We start from the raw sequence: 15,776 nt of genomic DNA, 5'->3' as shown, positions 1-15,776 counted from the left end.
TGAGCCCCCTTTCCTCCGGGCTAAACAACGCCAGATCCCTCAGCCGCTCCTCACAGGACCTGTGCTCCAGACCCTTCCCCAGCCTCTTTGCCCTTCTCTGGACACCCTCCAGCTCCTCAATGTTCTTCCTATTCACATCATTAGAAGCTGTCTCTCCACAACAAAAGTTTCCTGACTAGAAGGGGATGCTATTTCCAGGCTAGCACAAGATACATAATAAACAAATATAATTAAAAAAAAAAAGAAAAAAAAAAAAAAAAAGAAAAAAAAATCTTCAATTATAAACACTAACAGCTGAATCATATCAGATACAGACTGCCCTGATTTCCATCTAATTAATATATTAAAAAATCACTGCACTTCAGTAGTAGCTGACAACACAGCAATTACTACCTGAGTCAGCATCAGGGTAAACATTAAGCAGCTTGTTTTATTCAAATAAAGTGTTGTACTCTCATATCTATGCACTTTGTACCACAAACCTACTGCAAAAAAATTCACCTGGATTAGGCAGGAGCAGGAAGTGGCTGTGGAAACAGCTTCATCCAAAGACTCACCCTTAATGATCTTTGTGTATACAAATGACAACTGAGTGGTAATTTCCCCTAATTTTCCCTAAAAAAACCCCAACCAAACAAAAAATAGCAGTATGCCAAGTAATCCACAAGCTAACTCCAGGGCATAAGACATAAGATTCCCACCCACGGCTCTTGTTGCTGAGTGCCCAGCTCCTGATTAACACCAGTGCTAATACCCACCCCCTCCCCACAAACACTTCAGTTGGCTCCAGCTCTGCCCTCTGCTCTTCCATAGGGAACGATCTCCCACTTTCCCCTGAGACCCCTCGGGTGCTCTTGACAATTCATTTGCTCTTTTACCTCCCTCATCTCTCACCCTTCCCTCTTCTACTTTGGGTAACAGTGTTTTAAAAAAAAAACTCTTTCTATCATTTGATCATCATCATTCTATCATTTGATTTGAGGTGTTTCCCCACCTCCTTCACTCCTCATCCAAAGCATTTTTAACATTTTCTCACTCAGAAGCTTTTCCTGCAAGATGTAAGATGCCAAACATGACATGTTTAGTCAGTAAGTGGAACTCATTGAAATGACTATGCAAAGCTGTGAAACACTTACTTGGGAATTACTTTATTCAAAATAAAAACATATTGAAGTGAAGTAATTTTAGAAATAAAAGATATTTGCAGCATTCAGAAACAGTCACTCATTTATCTGAGCATACATTTTTCAACAAGTCATTTGAGATGCTTCCTCTGCTAAAAAAAGGAGAGGGAGAGGATACATTTACAAAAACAAACCAACTTTGCTACCACTCTTTACAGTTTGCCAAAGATGGCAACACACTTTGAAAACCACAGATTTTGCTGCTTTTATGCTATTGTTTAGCTACTTTTATGGTATCCTGTGAAAATTTCAATGCACCTGGAAGGTATGAAAGGCAGGTCTTTATTGTCATTTCCAACAGCATCACGTATTCTAGCACACCTTGACATGGTTGGAACTTCCAATCAGTAGTTTTAGCCTATCACACATTGCAGCATTTGATTACATATATAACCAAAACACACATTCTCAAAGTAGTATTTGTAGAAGGCTAATTCTCAAAGGATAGTTTTCAAATGTGACATTTAAACTAAACTCAGCAGGCAAAACAAGCACAAATATGTACACTTTCACATACCAGGGGATTATGTGAATTGCATCTTCTTTGGAATCTGTAAAAAAATACTAAAGTGCTTTTCAAATGTGTCCTCATTGATTAAAAGGACGGGTATTTTGTACAAGTGATCAGTTGCACACCAACATCATTATGTTGTTTAAAGAGGCATTTCAACAGAAAGATAAATATTATCAGCACTTAATTTTAGCTTCTCAATTAAGCATAATTTTAGGATTTCCAGACAAAAATCCCAAGTCTACAGAATCTTATTTATTAATTCAAAAATAAAAAATTAAATTAAATAAAGTGCTTAATTCTCCAGTACTGTCTGGTTTTAGAGCAAGTTCACTGGCATTGGTACCAAACTCAACTTTTTATTGCACTAAGTTTTCAAAAACTTCATACCAAAAAACCAAACCCACAAGCCTATATAGTCCAAAGTTAACCTAATTAAGAATTGATGGTTCTCACACAAACAGTGGGATACCTGACCAACCAAATACATAATTCAGAAATTAAGGCACTCTGTTATTCAAAGCAGGTAACAGAAAACCTTAATTTAAACACAAAATAACTATCTTACAGTCTTTGTTAGGCACTATCTGGCTTTTAAAACTTCAAGGTTAAAAGTGACAAAACCAGACATTAATTTAAAGCTGAGAAGTTGTGTCTTCTTTTACAAAAAAATTTAGGTTTTGTTTCTGCTATGGAATACCCAATTCTAAATTACATTCAAATTCACATTCCAGTCCTGTAAACTTGACATTAGGAGGGCTCTGGGTAATTCTCTAGATCTCCAGTGAGGGGAAAAAATATATAAGAACTTAATTCATGTGATATGAAATTCTGATAGATCAAAAGGAGTGTAAAGAGATTAAAGAATGATTAAGAACAACTATTTAAAGGTTAGTTGTTACATAGTCCCCCAAAAAATCACTTTCCATGTCTGAAATACAGGGCAAGACTGAGTGGCCTGCTCTGAAACAATTAACATGAGGTTTCCTTGGCAGCTGGTTTGACAGTGGTTAAGAGCACTAAGATTCTGCATGTGAAAAAAGTACTGATCCACTAATGCTGTATGAACTACAGATACTTTTACTCTGTATGGAAGATAATAAAGAGAGAGCTACTATAGTCAAACTATAGTCAAACCTCAAGTTTGTCAGCTTCCTCCTGTTCCATGGTAAATGTATAAGCAGTACCTGTACTGCCGTATTTGAGGACTCCAGTTCCCAAAGCCAGAGGTTGTGGCAGTACTGTCCACACTGCCTGTGGATGAAAAACCTGAGCACCAGCCTTGACTTCAGGACTACACATGTAGTATTTTCCCCAGTGAGCAGCTGCTGGTCCCGTCCAACCTGCAGCCACTGCTGCCATGAGGTAAACAATGAATGCCAAGAGGCAGCACAGATGTCTTGAATATGTTTGGCACCAGAGAGAACAGAGTTCTGCTGTTTCTTGTTAGAGAATTCTGCTCTCGTTTGTATTCTGAGATAAAACATCTGCATCCCGATTCTGCACACTCATTTCATGTTGAGAATATGGCATATTCAAAAATTCATTTCACCTCAAATCCTGGCTTTTCCAACTTGGTACGTGCTTTTTTATAGTGAGCCCTGAATCTCAAGGATATTTGGATCCAATCTACTACACCTATAAGTTAGTTGCAAAAAAGAATCCTCCAAGGTTAAAAGTAATGTCATTTGGTAATTTCCAAAAAGTATAAGTAATTATTTAAGCTCAGTTATAATCTTTCTTTTCACAGAAAATGCTAACAATTCATTAACACCTTTAATATTACCTTATGTGCTTCATTCCTTCATTCAAATGAAATGTTTATGTGCTGCTTTCACAATTTTTTACAGTTACTTTTTGCCAGAACAGTAACAAATGTTTTGGACCATTCTCCCATAATCAACACTTGACAAACTGACCATAATCAACAGAGGTTAAGCCCACCAAGTTTTACTATCAAATTAAAAAACTATGCTGTCAGTTAATTTGTGGAATGCAACAGCTGACAAAAAAAAAAAAAAAAGGTCTTCTTTCCAGAAGGCTAAAAAGCCTATGCAGTTGGGGTTATTTTCTGGAAAGAAAGTAACAAACTAAGCTGGAAATAATAAAAATAATTTTTTAAAAGCTGTATTTTAAAAGTGCAGTATTTCTTTGCTTAATCTTTTTTGACACTGTATCATTTCTTCAAAGCTATTATGTTGAATGGACATGGAGCTAAAGTTAGACCAAACCTTCCCTCCATAGATGGTTTTGCAGCATTTTCAGGGTACACAAAGGTAAAACTTTGCATAAGACTTGAAAAAATCAAGAACAGCTCCATTTTTGCCAACTGCTCTCCCATGCACACACGTTTACCTAAAGAACAGTTAGAAGAGAGGTATTACTGGCTTTATACAGTTGACCAATTTGTTAACACACATGCAATTCCTGTCCTACCATAGCCTAAAAAAGGCTCAAACTACTATTAAGCTATGACCTCTGAAGCTCTGGCCTCCTGTATTTGAGTCTAAGCCTTGCTCAGCTGTACTAGTTCAGATTAACAATATTTACACCACCACCCACCTAATGACTCCATGTGGATTATCTTACCCATTCCAAAAGGAATGAATGACTCTTTCTTTATTAGCTGGCCATTTTCATCCAGAAATCTTGACGGTTGAAATTCATCTGGCTTCTCCCAAATGTTAGGATCTCTGTGTACTGACCACAGGTTGGGCACAATCACACTACCCTTAGGAATAGTATATCCCTGGAGCACTTTAAACAAAAGCAGAGACAGAAATGTGACAGAAAAGTTGCTAGAAGAAAACATGTGAAAAATAGCAGTAAAAAGACAACAAGAGGATGCCACAAAAAATTACATCGATCCCTAGCTGTGGGCTGCAAATGTAGCAAAAGCTGAAGGCAAAGGTGATCTCTGCTACCCTGCTTGAGTCAGAATCAAACATGCCTGAGCAGCTGGAAAGACACCAAGTTTCACCAACAGCTTCTGCACAGAGAAGGAAGCAGCACTTGTCAGAAATGCACTCTGCAGCACCCCAATACTGTGACCCACTTTCCTCCTGCTCTCCTGTGCTGTCACAGAGCCCCACCACAGTCAAAGGATGGATTTTGAACTGTTGTGACCCAATGGTTTTGAAACCACTAGTCTCATTTCAGCTTGTTGCACCTCATTCTCCTGCAAATCAAAACATTTAGAAAAGCAGATCAATTCAGTAATAGGTTTAAAAGTAGAGTATTGCTCTTTCACACCAACTTTGGCCAGTGCTCAGCTATGTTTATGAAAACACATAGATGAGTTGGAAGATAGTATTTCTTAATGTTTTCTGTACATGTGGAGGTCAATGGTAAAAGCCTTTAGCAAACCAATTACTCTAAACTGATGTTTTCAGACCTCTGTGTCAGAATGCCAAGAACAACTCTGCTGTTTCATGTACAAAGGTGGAGTCTCAGCTGCCAGCTATGACTTAGCACACTAGTCAATACAAGACCCCCAGAGGAAAAAAATCACTCAAGATTAGAAAAACCGCTGGATGTCAGGTCAGACATGCAGCTTACATAGAGAACTATGTCAAGACCTCCTGCTCCTTATAAAGAGCATTTTACATATTTGTTTTACAGGTCTAATACATAAATGAGGTCTCTGTAAATTATCACTAGATGTCCCATCAGATCTTCAGCCCCAGAGGAAAATCTGTAGTAACAAGTCTCTAGGAATGCTTACCAGCAGTTTCTGAGGCCATTCGAGGAATAGAAAGGGGAACAACTGCAGTCATCCTCTGCACTTCCATAATGGTTGCCTCTGTGAAGGGCATTTGAGCCTTGTGAGCAAGAGAGGGAACTTTGTCACGTCCTAGAACTGCTTCAATTTCTGCATGAACTTTCTCTATTCAAAGGGAGCAAAAAAACAAAGAAGTCAAAAGGCATAATATGTGAGAAGACATCATCTCAATTTCATCTGACTGTGCTTGCTTTACTGTTTACATAGATTTCTCAAAAATTACTTCAAGATGTGATTCCTAGCTGAAACAGCTATGCCAACATTAGCCTTAGGAACAGACTCAGCTAAGAAGAAAACAACCAAGCACAATCTTGACAACAGTCAAGAGTAAAGCTACTGAGCTGACAGACACTGCTAGCACTTCAGGATTGGAAAAGTACAGGTAAACTCCTGTTGCTACTCCAAACTCCTAATCTTATTTTAGGAGTTTAATTATACAGTAATTTGAATGATGAAAACATCAAACTTCTGCTCTGCAATTAAAAACTTGAACCGTAAGAGAACTGCATGCAGTGTGTGCCTGAGCGTGAAGAGGTGGGAAAGTTGTTTATGCAGTTGCTTTAGATACTTCATTCTGGAGCAGGAATTCTGGTGCTGTTACTGCAAGCATTGAAGCCATTTAACTCATTCTTGCCATTTCCTGCTTTCTATTCACAGAACCTAAACTCAGCTATTTCCCCCAAAGGCAGGAGCAGACGCTCCTTTCCCACACGGCCCTTATGCAAAGTCAAAAAAGTTCATGAGCTTATCAACTTTCTCATTCATGGGGAGCAAAAAGTATCAAATTATTTGCTTGCCCCTTTCATTTCACTAAAGGCTCAGCATACAAGTAATTCTCTTCATAGATGTTTCCAAGATTCAGGATTTGCTTCACCTACGTACATACAGGATGATGTGCCTTTTCTTGCAGGTAACTTGCAATCTGGCTACACTACAAAAGACAATCTTGAAAAAGGAGACCTCTAAACTAACCCTTACTCAAAAATAATAGAAGTCAGTTTTCATTTTATACCCTTTATATCCTGCATACTTTGTGGTTGTTCCGCTTGCCTTTTCCAACCAGGCTGCTGATGCTCTGAGCTTTTGCTCTTTTCTCTCCTTAGCAGTAATACAAGATTAAATAAAAGCTCAATGCAAAAAAACTGCCCCAGTTTCCCGAGCAGCATCCCCAAGTGCTGCCTGAACTGTGTCTAAGGAGCCGCTGCTGCCACCTACTGGGTTTGCCCCAGAAGAAAAACTCATGCATGAGGAACATTAAAAACCACAAAAAATACAGCAAAAGATGTGCTGACAGAGTGGCTCTCCAGTAACTTCTTTGTGGGGGTTTGCTACTTTTATCATCATAGCCCTATATTCAGGCAAGTATGTTCACAGTAGTCTAAATAAAGTTTTCAATATATTAAAAAAAATAAAATAATGAAACTGTCTCATACCAAATGTCACACCAGTGCTTTATCTGAACAACTCATTTGTTCAGAGTTTCTAAAAATATGAGGAACTATATAGACAGCAGCCAAACTGATGCTCACATTACTAGCTGCAAAATGTAAACTCTAGTAGTCTCTGCAACAGCATGTTAGTTGAACTGCTCCACAACTTTTCATACACTTAAAAATCTCAATGATCTTCAGAAGTCAAAGACCAAAACAAAGTCACGGAACAGAACAAACCAAATACTCCTCAAGGCTTCACCATATTGTCCATCCACATCATTCTCTATTTCCATGTAAAAAGCAAAACCATTTTCCAAAGAGAAAAATACTTTTTTTTTCCTCTGATAGCCCTTAGTTTTCTTTCCATGACTGCAAGCAACTTTTACTACTTCTAAAGGATACACAATTCAGGTATTTTCTCTAGGGAGGAAATACATTTAAGACAAATGTATTGCCAGGAATAAAAAAAAAGGGGCCCATACATAGCTCCAAGGCAATCAGGACGTAAGGAATGGGATACTAAAAGTGATACAGTCTGGACTACTGATTATATTTAGATTACTTGACAAGAGCCACAGCATAAGGGGAGATCAGAGAGAGGTAATAAAACTGTTAGAGATCAGAAGAAAAGTGAAAATTGACTAGCACATACACATACAGTACCAGGCAGAAGGAAAAAAGGTTAAAAAAACAAACACAAAACTATTCTGGATTCCATATGTGTAGTTTAGAATACATCTAATCCACGTAACTGTATATCAAGTCAAGCAGTGATAACACACGCCATTAAAACAGAAGAATTGCCTATGGCAATAAAGTTTACTTTACATTTGTCCCCAGTGAACACTCTCTCCCATGTACTGAACTGGTGCCCTGTTTTGCAGTTTGTTTGACTTTGTGCAATAAACTATGATCTTGACCTATTTAAGGAGATTTTTCCAAACAGATCCAATTCCGGGTAGATGAGACTACTACCAGTCATGACCCACTCAGTTTTGAAAAATTCCAAAACCAGAGATTTTGTTAACTCTCAGGGCAATCTATGTCACTCCTTTGCCATACTGACAGGGCAATTTCTTTTCCTGGTATCTGATCAGAATTTTCTTGTTGTTGGTTGTTTCCACTGCTACCCTTCCCTTCCCTCTGCTGCACACCTCAGGGGAGATTGCCTCCATCTTCTTAGCATCTTTTGATCAGACAGCTGTAGATAGCATAAAGTTTCCTCTCAGTCATCCTTTCCTAACACTGAACAAGACCAATTTGTTCTGCCTGTTTTTGTCCCCTCCATCCCTCATCATCAGCAACCCACCCAACTGCCCTAAGCACTCAAGACTGACAGGGAGAGGCCCTCTAACAACACTGGCAGCTGGTGCTGTGCATTTGTGCAAGTCCAGTTTGCTTAAGCTGTCTCTGATTTGATCTTCCTCTAGAGCAGGTAGTGTTCTACTTCCCCAGACTCTGCTGCCAGGCTCAAGAACCTCCCTGCTCAGGGAGCCATAAAAGCAGACCTTAGCACTATGGTCTTCACACATCTCCTACCACTACTACATGCCTAAAATGTCACAATTGCCAAAGTTTTTCAAACATACTAAAGTTCCCTGGAATTGCTTGGGAAAGATAAAGTTGTCCCATACCAGAAGAAACTCACAGATTAAAGGGCCATTTAGCACTTAATATATAGCATTAACCCAGAAAGCATCATAGAACAGCAGGATAGAAGATGCCTGATTACATACCAGCCTTTCAAATCATACATACAACATGAACCGTTGGTTCTCCAAATGATTTCTTCACTGTCGTTGCTTGTTTCTGTTTCCAAGCATTCATCTGGAGCTTTACAGTCTGGAATAAATCATCTAGAATAAAAGTAATCTCACCTTGTACTTCAGGGTAAAGAGACATGTAGAGCAGGCACCACAGCAACGTGTTGGACGTAGTATCTGTGCCCGCGATGAAGAGATCACCAATGATAAAAAACAGGTAATCATCATTAAAACTGCTCTCCTTGTTGTTCTTCTCTTCTTCCGCGTGGATGAAGTACATATCAATGAAGTCCCTGGGATTTGCTGCATCCAGTGTATCCCTGTGCTGGGCAATTATTCTCTTCAGAAAAGCAGTAATGTCTAACTCAGTTTGCCGAAGCTCCCGGAAAGGCCCAAAGGGAAGGTAGTAGAGCCAAGGGCAGATGTTGACCAGGATCATGTAGCTGTTCACGCTCAGCTCCAGGGCACGGGCCATGTTCTTCAGCATCGTCTTGAACTCATCATCCTCGTAGTTAAAACGCTTGCCAAAAGCCATGGAACAGATAACATTGGACACCGCGTTGCGAATTATTGGGAAGGGATTAAATGAATCCTTTCCATGCTTCAGCATTTCCTCCTTTACAAATTTCAGCTCCTCTATGATTTTAGGCTCTAAGCTGTGTCTCCCTACTCCAAAATGACGCAGTGTTGAGAGAGAGAATTTCCTCTGTTGCTTCCAGACAGGGCCATAAGGTGCAAAAATAACACCTGAAAGAAAAAGGGAGAGACTGAAACCAAAATACCCAATTTTCAATTAGACATAGTTAGCTATGCCTGCAACCCAAAAGCCAGAAGAGAAGGAAATGATGCACAGCAAATCTCTCCCAAGCACCTGGTCTAGGAGCTAAAGGAAAAACACAAGGTTCCTTATTATAGCTTTTGGAAATCCTGTCCCTCCTTTTCCTCATCACTGAAACAAATATTCAAGTTACATCACTAGTTTCATTAGACTTTGCAAGACAAATAGACGGAGAAGAGGTAACAGTTAGTCTGGGGTATATGTTAGATATAGCCTTTACTCCCAGTGTCCTGAGACATGAACTTCTTCAGCAAGGCATAACAGAAGACATTAAAACACAAACTGATTTGCATTCTTCCCCCTTTGTGTTATGCAAACTTCTCAGTACTTTTTGTAAGTATGTCTATTACAAGTGAGCTTTAAGTTATAATAAAAATACAGGATACTCACACTGTAAGAAAACTGGGAAGGTGAAGACAGGTTCAGAAACATCTGGCAAAAGCCTGCTTGATGTGCATCTCAACACTTTTGAGGCCCCTAGGCACTTGCTCTGCATGATTGTGTCATTATGAAACACCATTTAAATTAAATCCCTATTATTCACTTTCAAATAGAAACATCTCTTATGTTGAATTAAAAGACCACACCAAAGACACCACAGGGTAACAAATACACAACCTGCAATTTCTAATGTACTCCATGGTTAACCTGAGAAAGTTTAGTCACCAAACATGATCTAGTTCTGGATTTCTTTTCTTCTAGTAAAATGACACCAATTTTTGTTTCCAGGAAAAAAAAAAGTTACTTTGTAAAAGCAACATCGATTCTTCTGTGAATTGCAAACCTTAAAGTTGAATTTAAAAGGAGAAATGGGCATGAGAAAATAGAAGTAGTACATAAGTACTAGAAGATGCACCATGTTTCAATAGTTTACTTACATTTCTATTACAACTGAACATTTCTATTAATGTTCCTAGCCCTTAATGCTAAAAGAATACAAACACATGACCTAGCTTAAAACATCCTAAACAACATTAGGAAGAGTCAGGACAAACTCAGAATCAGCTGAATTTCATCTTCTCTGCATGAAGACATTCCTCAGGCAATCTATTCAAATGCCCACTTCAATCAAAAAACAGAATAATCAAAAAACAGAACCAAAACTTTCCAGATTTTGTCTGTCAACTGTTTCCTGTTAGCATTGGTGTCCTCAAGTAGGTTAAGTGAAAAAAACAGGAGTATTTGGGGCTGAATTTGGCCAAGAACCAACCTGGGTTGAATTTGGCCAAGAACCAAGAACCTTGGGTTTCCAGGGCTTGTGGTTGGGTTGCGAAAGAAACATGGATTTCTTGGAACAAAACATAGTTATCACTATTTCTATCCTGCAATACAACAAGTATCTCCAAAGCAGGCTCTGCATCCACAGTCTCTTCCCTCCCTTTTTTTTTTCTTTTGGTTAGGAAAATTAGTTTTAGGATCCAAATACTTTCATAAAAGAAAACAGATCTATTGTCTTGAATGTAAAAGAGACTTGCCTAAGCCCACAGAAAAGCTAACACCAACAACAAACCTCGCCACATGCAGTGAGCCTCTCCAGCAGTCCTGCAGAGAGCATGGGTGTTTTCTGATGTCCCTGAACCCCAAACTGCTGCAGAATACTGACAACTGATTTGTAAATTGGGAAAGAATTATACAGAAGACAGATTAAGGAAGAAGAAAAGCATAAAGACAGAACAACAGAAGTAAGAGAAGAAAGCAAACTCTCAACTGCATCCCTACCAAGCTACAATAATGGAATAGTCCTTTGTTGATTTCAAAGAAAATCTACCTGCCCTAAAAAGCCAAGTTACTTAGCACAGACATCCCTACTCTTAAAAAAAAAACCCAAACAACAAAAACAACCTCCCCTGTAAACAAATTAAAGCAAAGCAAAACAAAACAAAACTAACAACAACAAAAAAAAATCCCTGAAGGACATACAATAATAAATTCTGAAGCAACAATAACCAGGACTTCATGCTCACTACAGAGGCCTAATTTCTATGAGCTGATAATGAAACCCTTTCAATACAACCAACAAACTCACAAAACCAGAGAGTTCATTTTATTCCCCCTTTTTACACAAAAGAATTCAAATCCTCACAAGAAGCAAAGGCTTACTTACGCCTCCATCCCCTGCATTTTTTACTGCTAGCTCTAGTGCTGCTACAATATTGGGAACGTTGATAAACACAGCACTCATGACATTTAATAACATTCAACTTCTGTACTGTTAGATGTCCACACGTGGATATGTACAGTGGCAGACAACCACTCTGACTCCATGTACTCTGCAGATTCAGTCTTTGCTACCTCTTGTAGCTATAGAATACAAAAAAACAAAATACTAAAATTAGACCACAAAAATGTCTGTTTTTCCTCAGTCTACTACTTCTCTTTCTGCAGACATATGTTATGATTAATTAAGAATTAAGAATTGACTACTCCTTTCTCCCTTAAGTTATGGCACTTTCTATGCAGCCAAGGCGGCCTCCCTCACTTACTAATCAAGTTGCTGAAATGTAGTGTTTGCCATTTCTGATACTTCTACCTGCTCTCCCCAGGCACAATTATTTTCTTTGCATCTTACATGCAATAGAACCACACAGCTAAGCCCCTCGTTCTTCCATACCATACCTAGCAGGGCAGCTCAAGGTAAAGACAAAACTATACCAGCAAATGTAGCTTAGAATAAAATATCTCTGTAAGTTCATACCACAATAGCTCACTTACAGAATGCAGGAACCCAAAATGGACACTAAACCTCCCAGAGCTGTAGTACCCAAATTGTGAGTGGTAGATCTGAAGCTATCCATCATCCTGCCCTTATTGTTCCTTTTCCCAGTACATACTAACATAACTGTTGCTGTCCTGACCTGCAGAAAAATCTCACCCACAAACTCCTGAAATTATCTCCCAAACCAATCTTAAGAGGCCTTCAGTTGGAGTGCTATAACCCATCTGCCTCCCCCATGAACCACAGATGAAAAAAGCAACACTCATTAGCACGAACGCAGCATCGCAGAGGCTCAGTCATCTCCTCATACCACCACTAAACCCAAGGCAGCACAGGGACAGCATCTGCAACTTCCACTGGCATTTGGAGAACCAGCTTGCAGGGGGCAGTGGCCCCACTGCCCATATTCACCCTTTGTGCACTCAGAACACATCATCACCCTTGTGGTTCACTCTACAATACTCCTACATCTGTGGCAATCCAGCATGCTGCTAACATGAGCGCTGTGGAACAGCTGGGGATGTTTTATGGACCGCTGGGCAGCCCTGATGCTGCAGTCCTCATGCCCGAGCACAGCTATGGTGACTTTCCAGATAAAACCAAACCCAGAGCAACACAATGTCTTCACCACAGTGCAACACAGACAGACACCATCCCTGGGCTTGCTTGCAGCATGATCTGGCTATGGACAAGAGGTTCCTGGTACATTCAACTCTCCTGGAGCACCCACTGGTGGAAGCTGCCACCTGTCCTGGCTACTCTTTGCTTCCCGTATTCAAAAAGGTCTGACAGAGAACAAGAAACATATGAAATTCATGGCATTCAAGGAAAAAGAAATCTACCATGAGCCTGAACATGAGGTTTTACAGCACTGCTAAAATTATCTAACTCCTCTTCCCCTTTCCTCCTCCAGTTCTTGCTGAAGTACTGTACCTAAAAATACTCACACATGATAACAACATGCCAGTAAGATCTATCTTGGAACAATATCATTAAACAAACACAATTCATCTTCTATTTTTTTATTCTTTAAACTGATTTCAGCAATGGTACCTGATAGCATTTTAATAAACATGATCTAGCTCCCTCACTTTCTTCTCTCTTTACTAGGGCAATTCTGGAAAAAAAAAAAAAAAAGAAAATAAAAAGAGATGTTTCATGCACTTAAAAACCAGATTTTCCTAGCCTTGGAAAAAATAAAAATAGGTAAGTTTCACAACAAGCTAGCACACTAACAAGCCTTCTGGGGTCCACCTCCTGAACTGAAAAAGGGTAAGTATATTTCCATAAACACTGAGATCAGTAATGACCTAAAAACTAAACATGAAGAAATTCTACCTGCACTATTGTCAGCATATGTTTAAACCTTTCATGCCTTTTTCCTGCAAAAGCTAGTAACTCTCCTTTGGGCTCTTTAAAAAAAAAGACAACCAAACCCAAACATGCTTAGTAAGTTTTGACAAGCAGAATAACACACTTGCAAATATCTCAGCAACTGTAGCCTGCGCACAGGCAGCGCAGACTGCACAGCCACGGGACTCTACAGAAGTCTGATCTCTGCCACCGCTACCTTGGTAAGAACTGGGGAATTGCTCAGTTTCATACCACTGCCCACGTACTCGAAATTTCTTCCCTCACACAGCCAAAATTAGAAAGTCCCCAGGTGACAGACCATCTGTGCCTTAAACCCCTGCACAAATGCCAGTCACAGAAACAATGAGCTTGGGAAAGACCTCTGAGATTGATTCCAGCCCATGACCGAACACCACCTTGTGAATGGGACCACGGCACTGAGTGCCACATCCAGCCCTTCCATAAACACCTCCAGGCACGGTGATTCCACCGTCCCCCTGTGCAGTCCATTCCATTGTCAAACCACCCTTTCTGTGAAGAAATTCCTCCTAATGCCCAACTTAAACTTCCCCTGGTGCAACTTGAGGCCATTTCCTCTTGTCCTATCCCTTATCACCCGGGAGACCAACCCCGCCCTGGCTACAAGCCCTTTTCAGGCAGTTGGAGAGAGAGATAAGGCCTCCCCTGAGCCTCCTCTTCTCCAGTCTAAACCACCCCAGCAGCTCCTCAGTCCCTCTACTGTGCAGAGCTAAAGAGATCAGGCACTTCAGTCACCCAGAGATGCTCTGCGGTGCACGGCACAGCACCGCCAACTTCGCGGGGATGCTGCATCTCAAGGCAGGGCGAACTTCTCTCTGTCAGCAGCAGGGCGAAGGACACACGCGAGGAGCAAAAAACAAGTAAATAGTTCAGTCCACAATTCGTGGGAATTATTTATAAATTTCGGCAGAGCAGCCATGGTCCCGAGCAGCCCCCGCTCCGCGTCGCTCCTAAGCATCACCGGGCGTGCGGCAGCTCCCCGGGCGGGACTCGGGGAGCCCCCGGGCGCTTACCCTTGTGGTGGGTGATCATGAGGACGATGGGCACGGAGGGCCGGTCGCTGAACACCTCCGCCTTCTGCACCAGCGCCTCCCGCACCGCCCCGAAAGTGTTGAGGATGATGAATGGGCGGCTGCCCACGAAGAGCCGGAAGATGCTGCCGTACATCTTGGTGAGGCCGGTGAGGAAGACATGGGGCGAAAAGGCGGGGGAGAGCCGGTCGCCCTTCACATCCACCGCCCACCTGCGCAGCAGCGGAGGCGGCAGAAGGGCGAAGGCGAAGTTGCCCACGAGCGGCCAGGGCGCGGGGCCCGGCGGCAGCCCCGACAGCGCCCGCGGCCGCCGCCGCAGCAGCCAGTAGCAGCCGAGCCAGCACAGGGCCACCAGCAGCAGCTCGGTGGCCGTGGGCGGCCGCAGCAGCCACGTCCGAGCTTCCGCGCTCGTCCCCGCCATCTCCCCGGGCAGCGGGACCGGCGGCCTCGCCTCGCTGCCGGCGCGTAGCGGTTTAAGATGGCGGGGGCGGGCGGGAGGCGAGGCCGGCGGCGCCCTGACCCCGGCCCGGCGGGCCTGTGGGCGGGGAGCGGGGCCCGGCCCCGACACCGCCCCCGGCAAGGCGTGACAGAGCCCAAGTTTATAAAGGATTAAACATAAACCCGCATGTCCTGCTCGTGTAAAAAAAAAACAACAACAAAAAAAAAACCAGTAACAACAAAAGAAGTGAGAGATCCTCTCCACCCCCCGCAGGACTTGCTTTCAAATGCTCCTTACGCAAATAGCTATTTTTTTAGCGGTTTAGAAGGGAAGGAAATGCAGATGATCCTTTTTCCCCGTTCCCAAACACAAAAACCCGGCAGTACGAGGGAATACACCGAAACTTCTGTTTCCAGAGCCAAGGACAAACCTAGAACCATATTCCAGCTCCAGGCTCCCTGCTTGGCAAATGCAGAACAGCACAGAGAGGCTTCGATGAGGGTCACTTAAATTTTAGAGGAAAAAGACATGTAGCTGTCCTCCTTTCCCTCAAATAAAATAGTAACTAAAAAACCCCAAACACAAAAACCCAAAACACACACACAAACACCCCAATCCCTCCCAGAACTGGTGTTGAGGGTAACTTCTCCCTCCCTCTAGTAAGCACTGCAGTGCACTTTTCCCAGCT

The 15,776-nt window shown here is 41.6% G+C and overlaps 1 protein-coding gene across 1 annotated transcript; it reads right to left on the bottom strand.

Annotated features, from left to right (window-relative positions):
* Positions 1-1,132: 1,132 nt before the first annotated feature.
* LOC128786627 (cytochrome P450 2U1) lies at positions 1,133-15,216 on the bottom strand. Its single transcript, XM_053939980.1, has 5 exons — positions 14,632-15,216; positions 8,787-9,419; positions 5,420-5,581; positions 4,285-4,452; positions 1,133-4,050 (listed from the first exon to the last, which is right to left on the bottom strand). Exons 1-5 carry the CDS (start codon positions 15,068-15,070, stop codon positions 3,872-3,874), a joined length of 1,581 nt encoding a protein of 526 aa, XP_053795955.1. The 5' UTR covers positions 15,071-15,216; the 3' UTR covers positions 1,133-3,871.
* Between the last annotated feature and the right edge of the window lie 560 nt (positions 15,217-15,776).

This window comes from Vidua chalybeata, chromosome 4 (assembly GCF_026979565.1).
Source record: "Vidua chalybeata isolate OUT-0048 chromosome 4, bVidCha1 merged haplotype, whole genome shotgun sequence".
NCBI classification, from domain to species: domain Eukaryota; kingdom Metazoa; phylum Chordata; class Aves; order Passeriformes; family Viduidae; genus Vidua; species Vidua chalybeata.
Note: the sequence above shows the minus strand (reverse complement) of the source record. Positions and strands in the feature narration are given on the sequence as shown.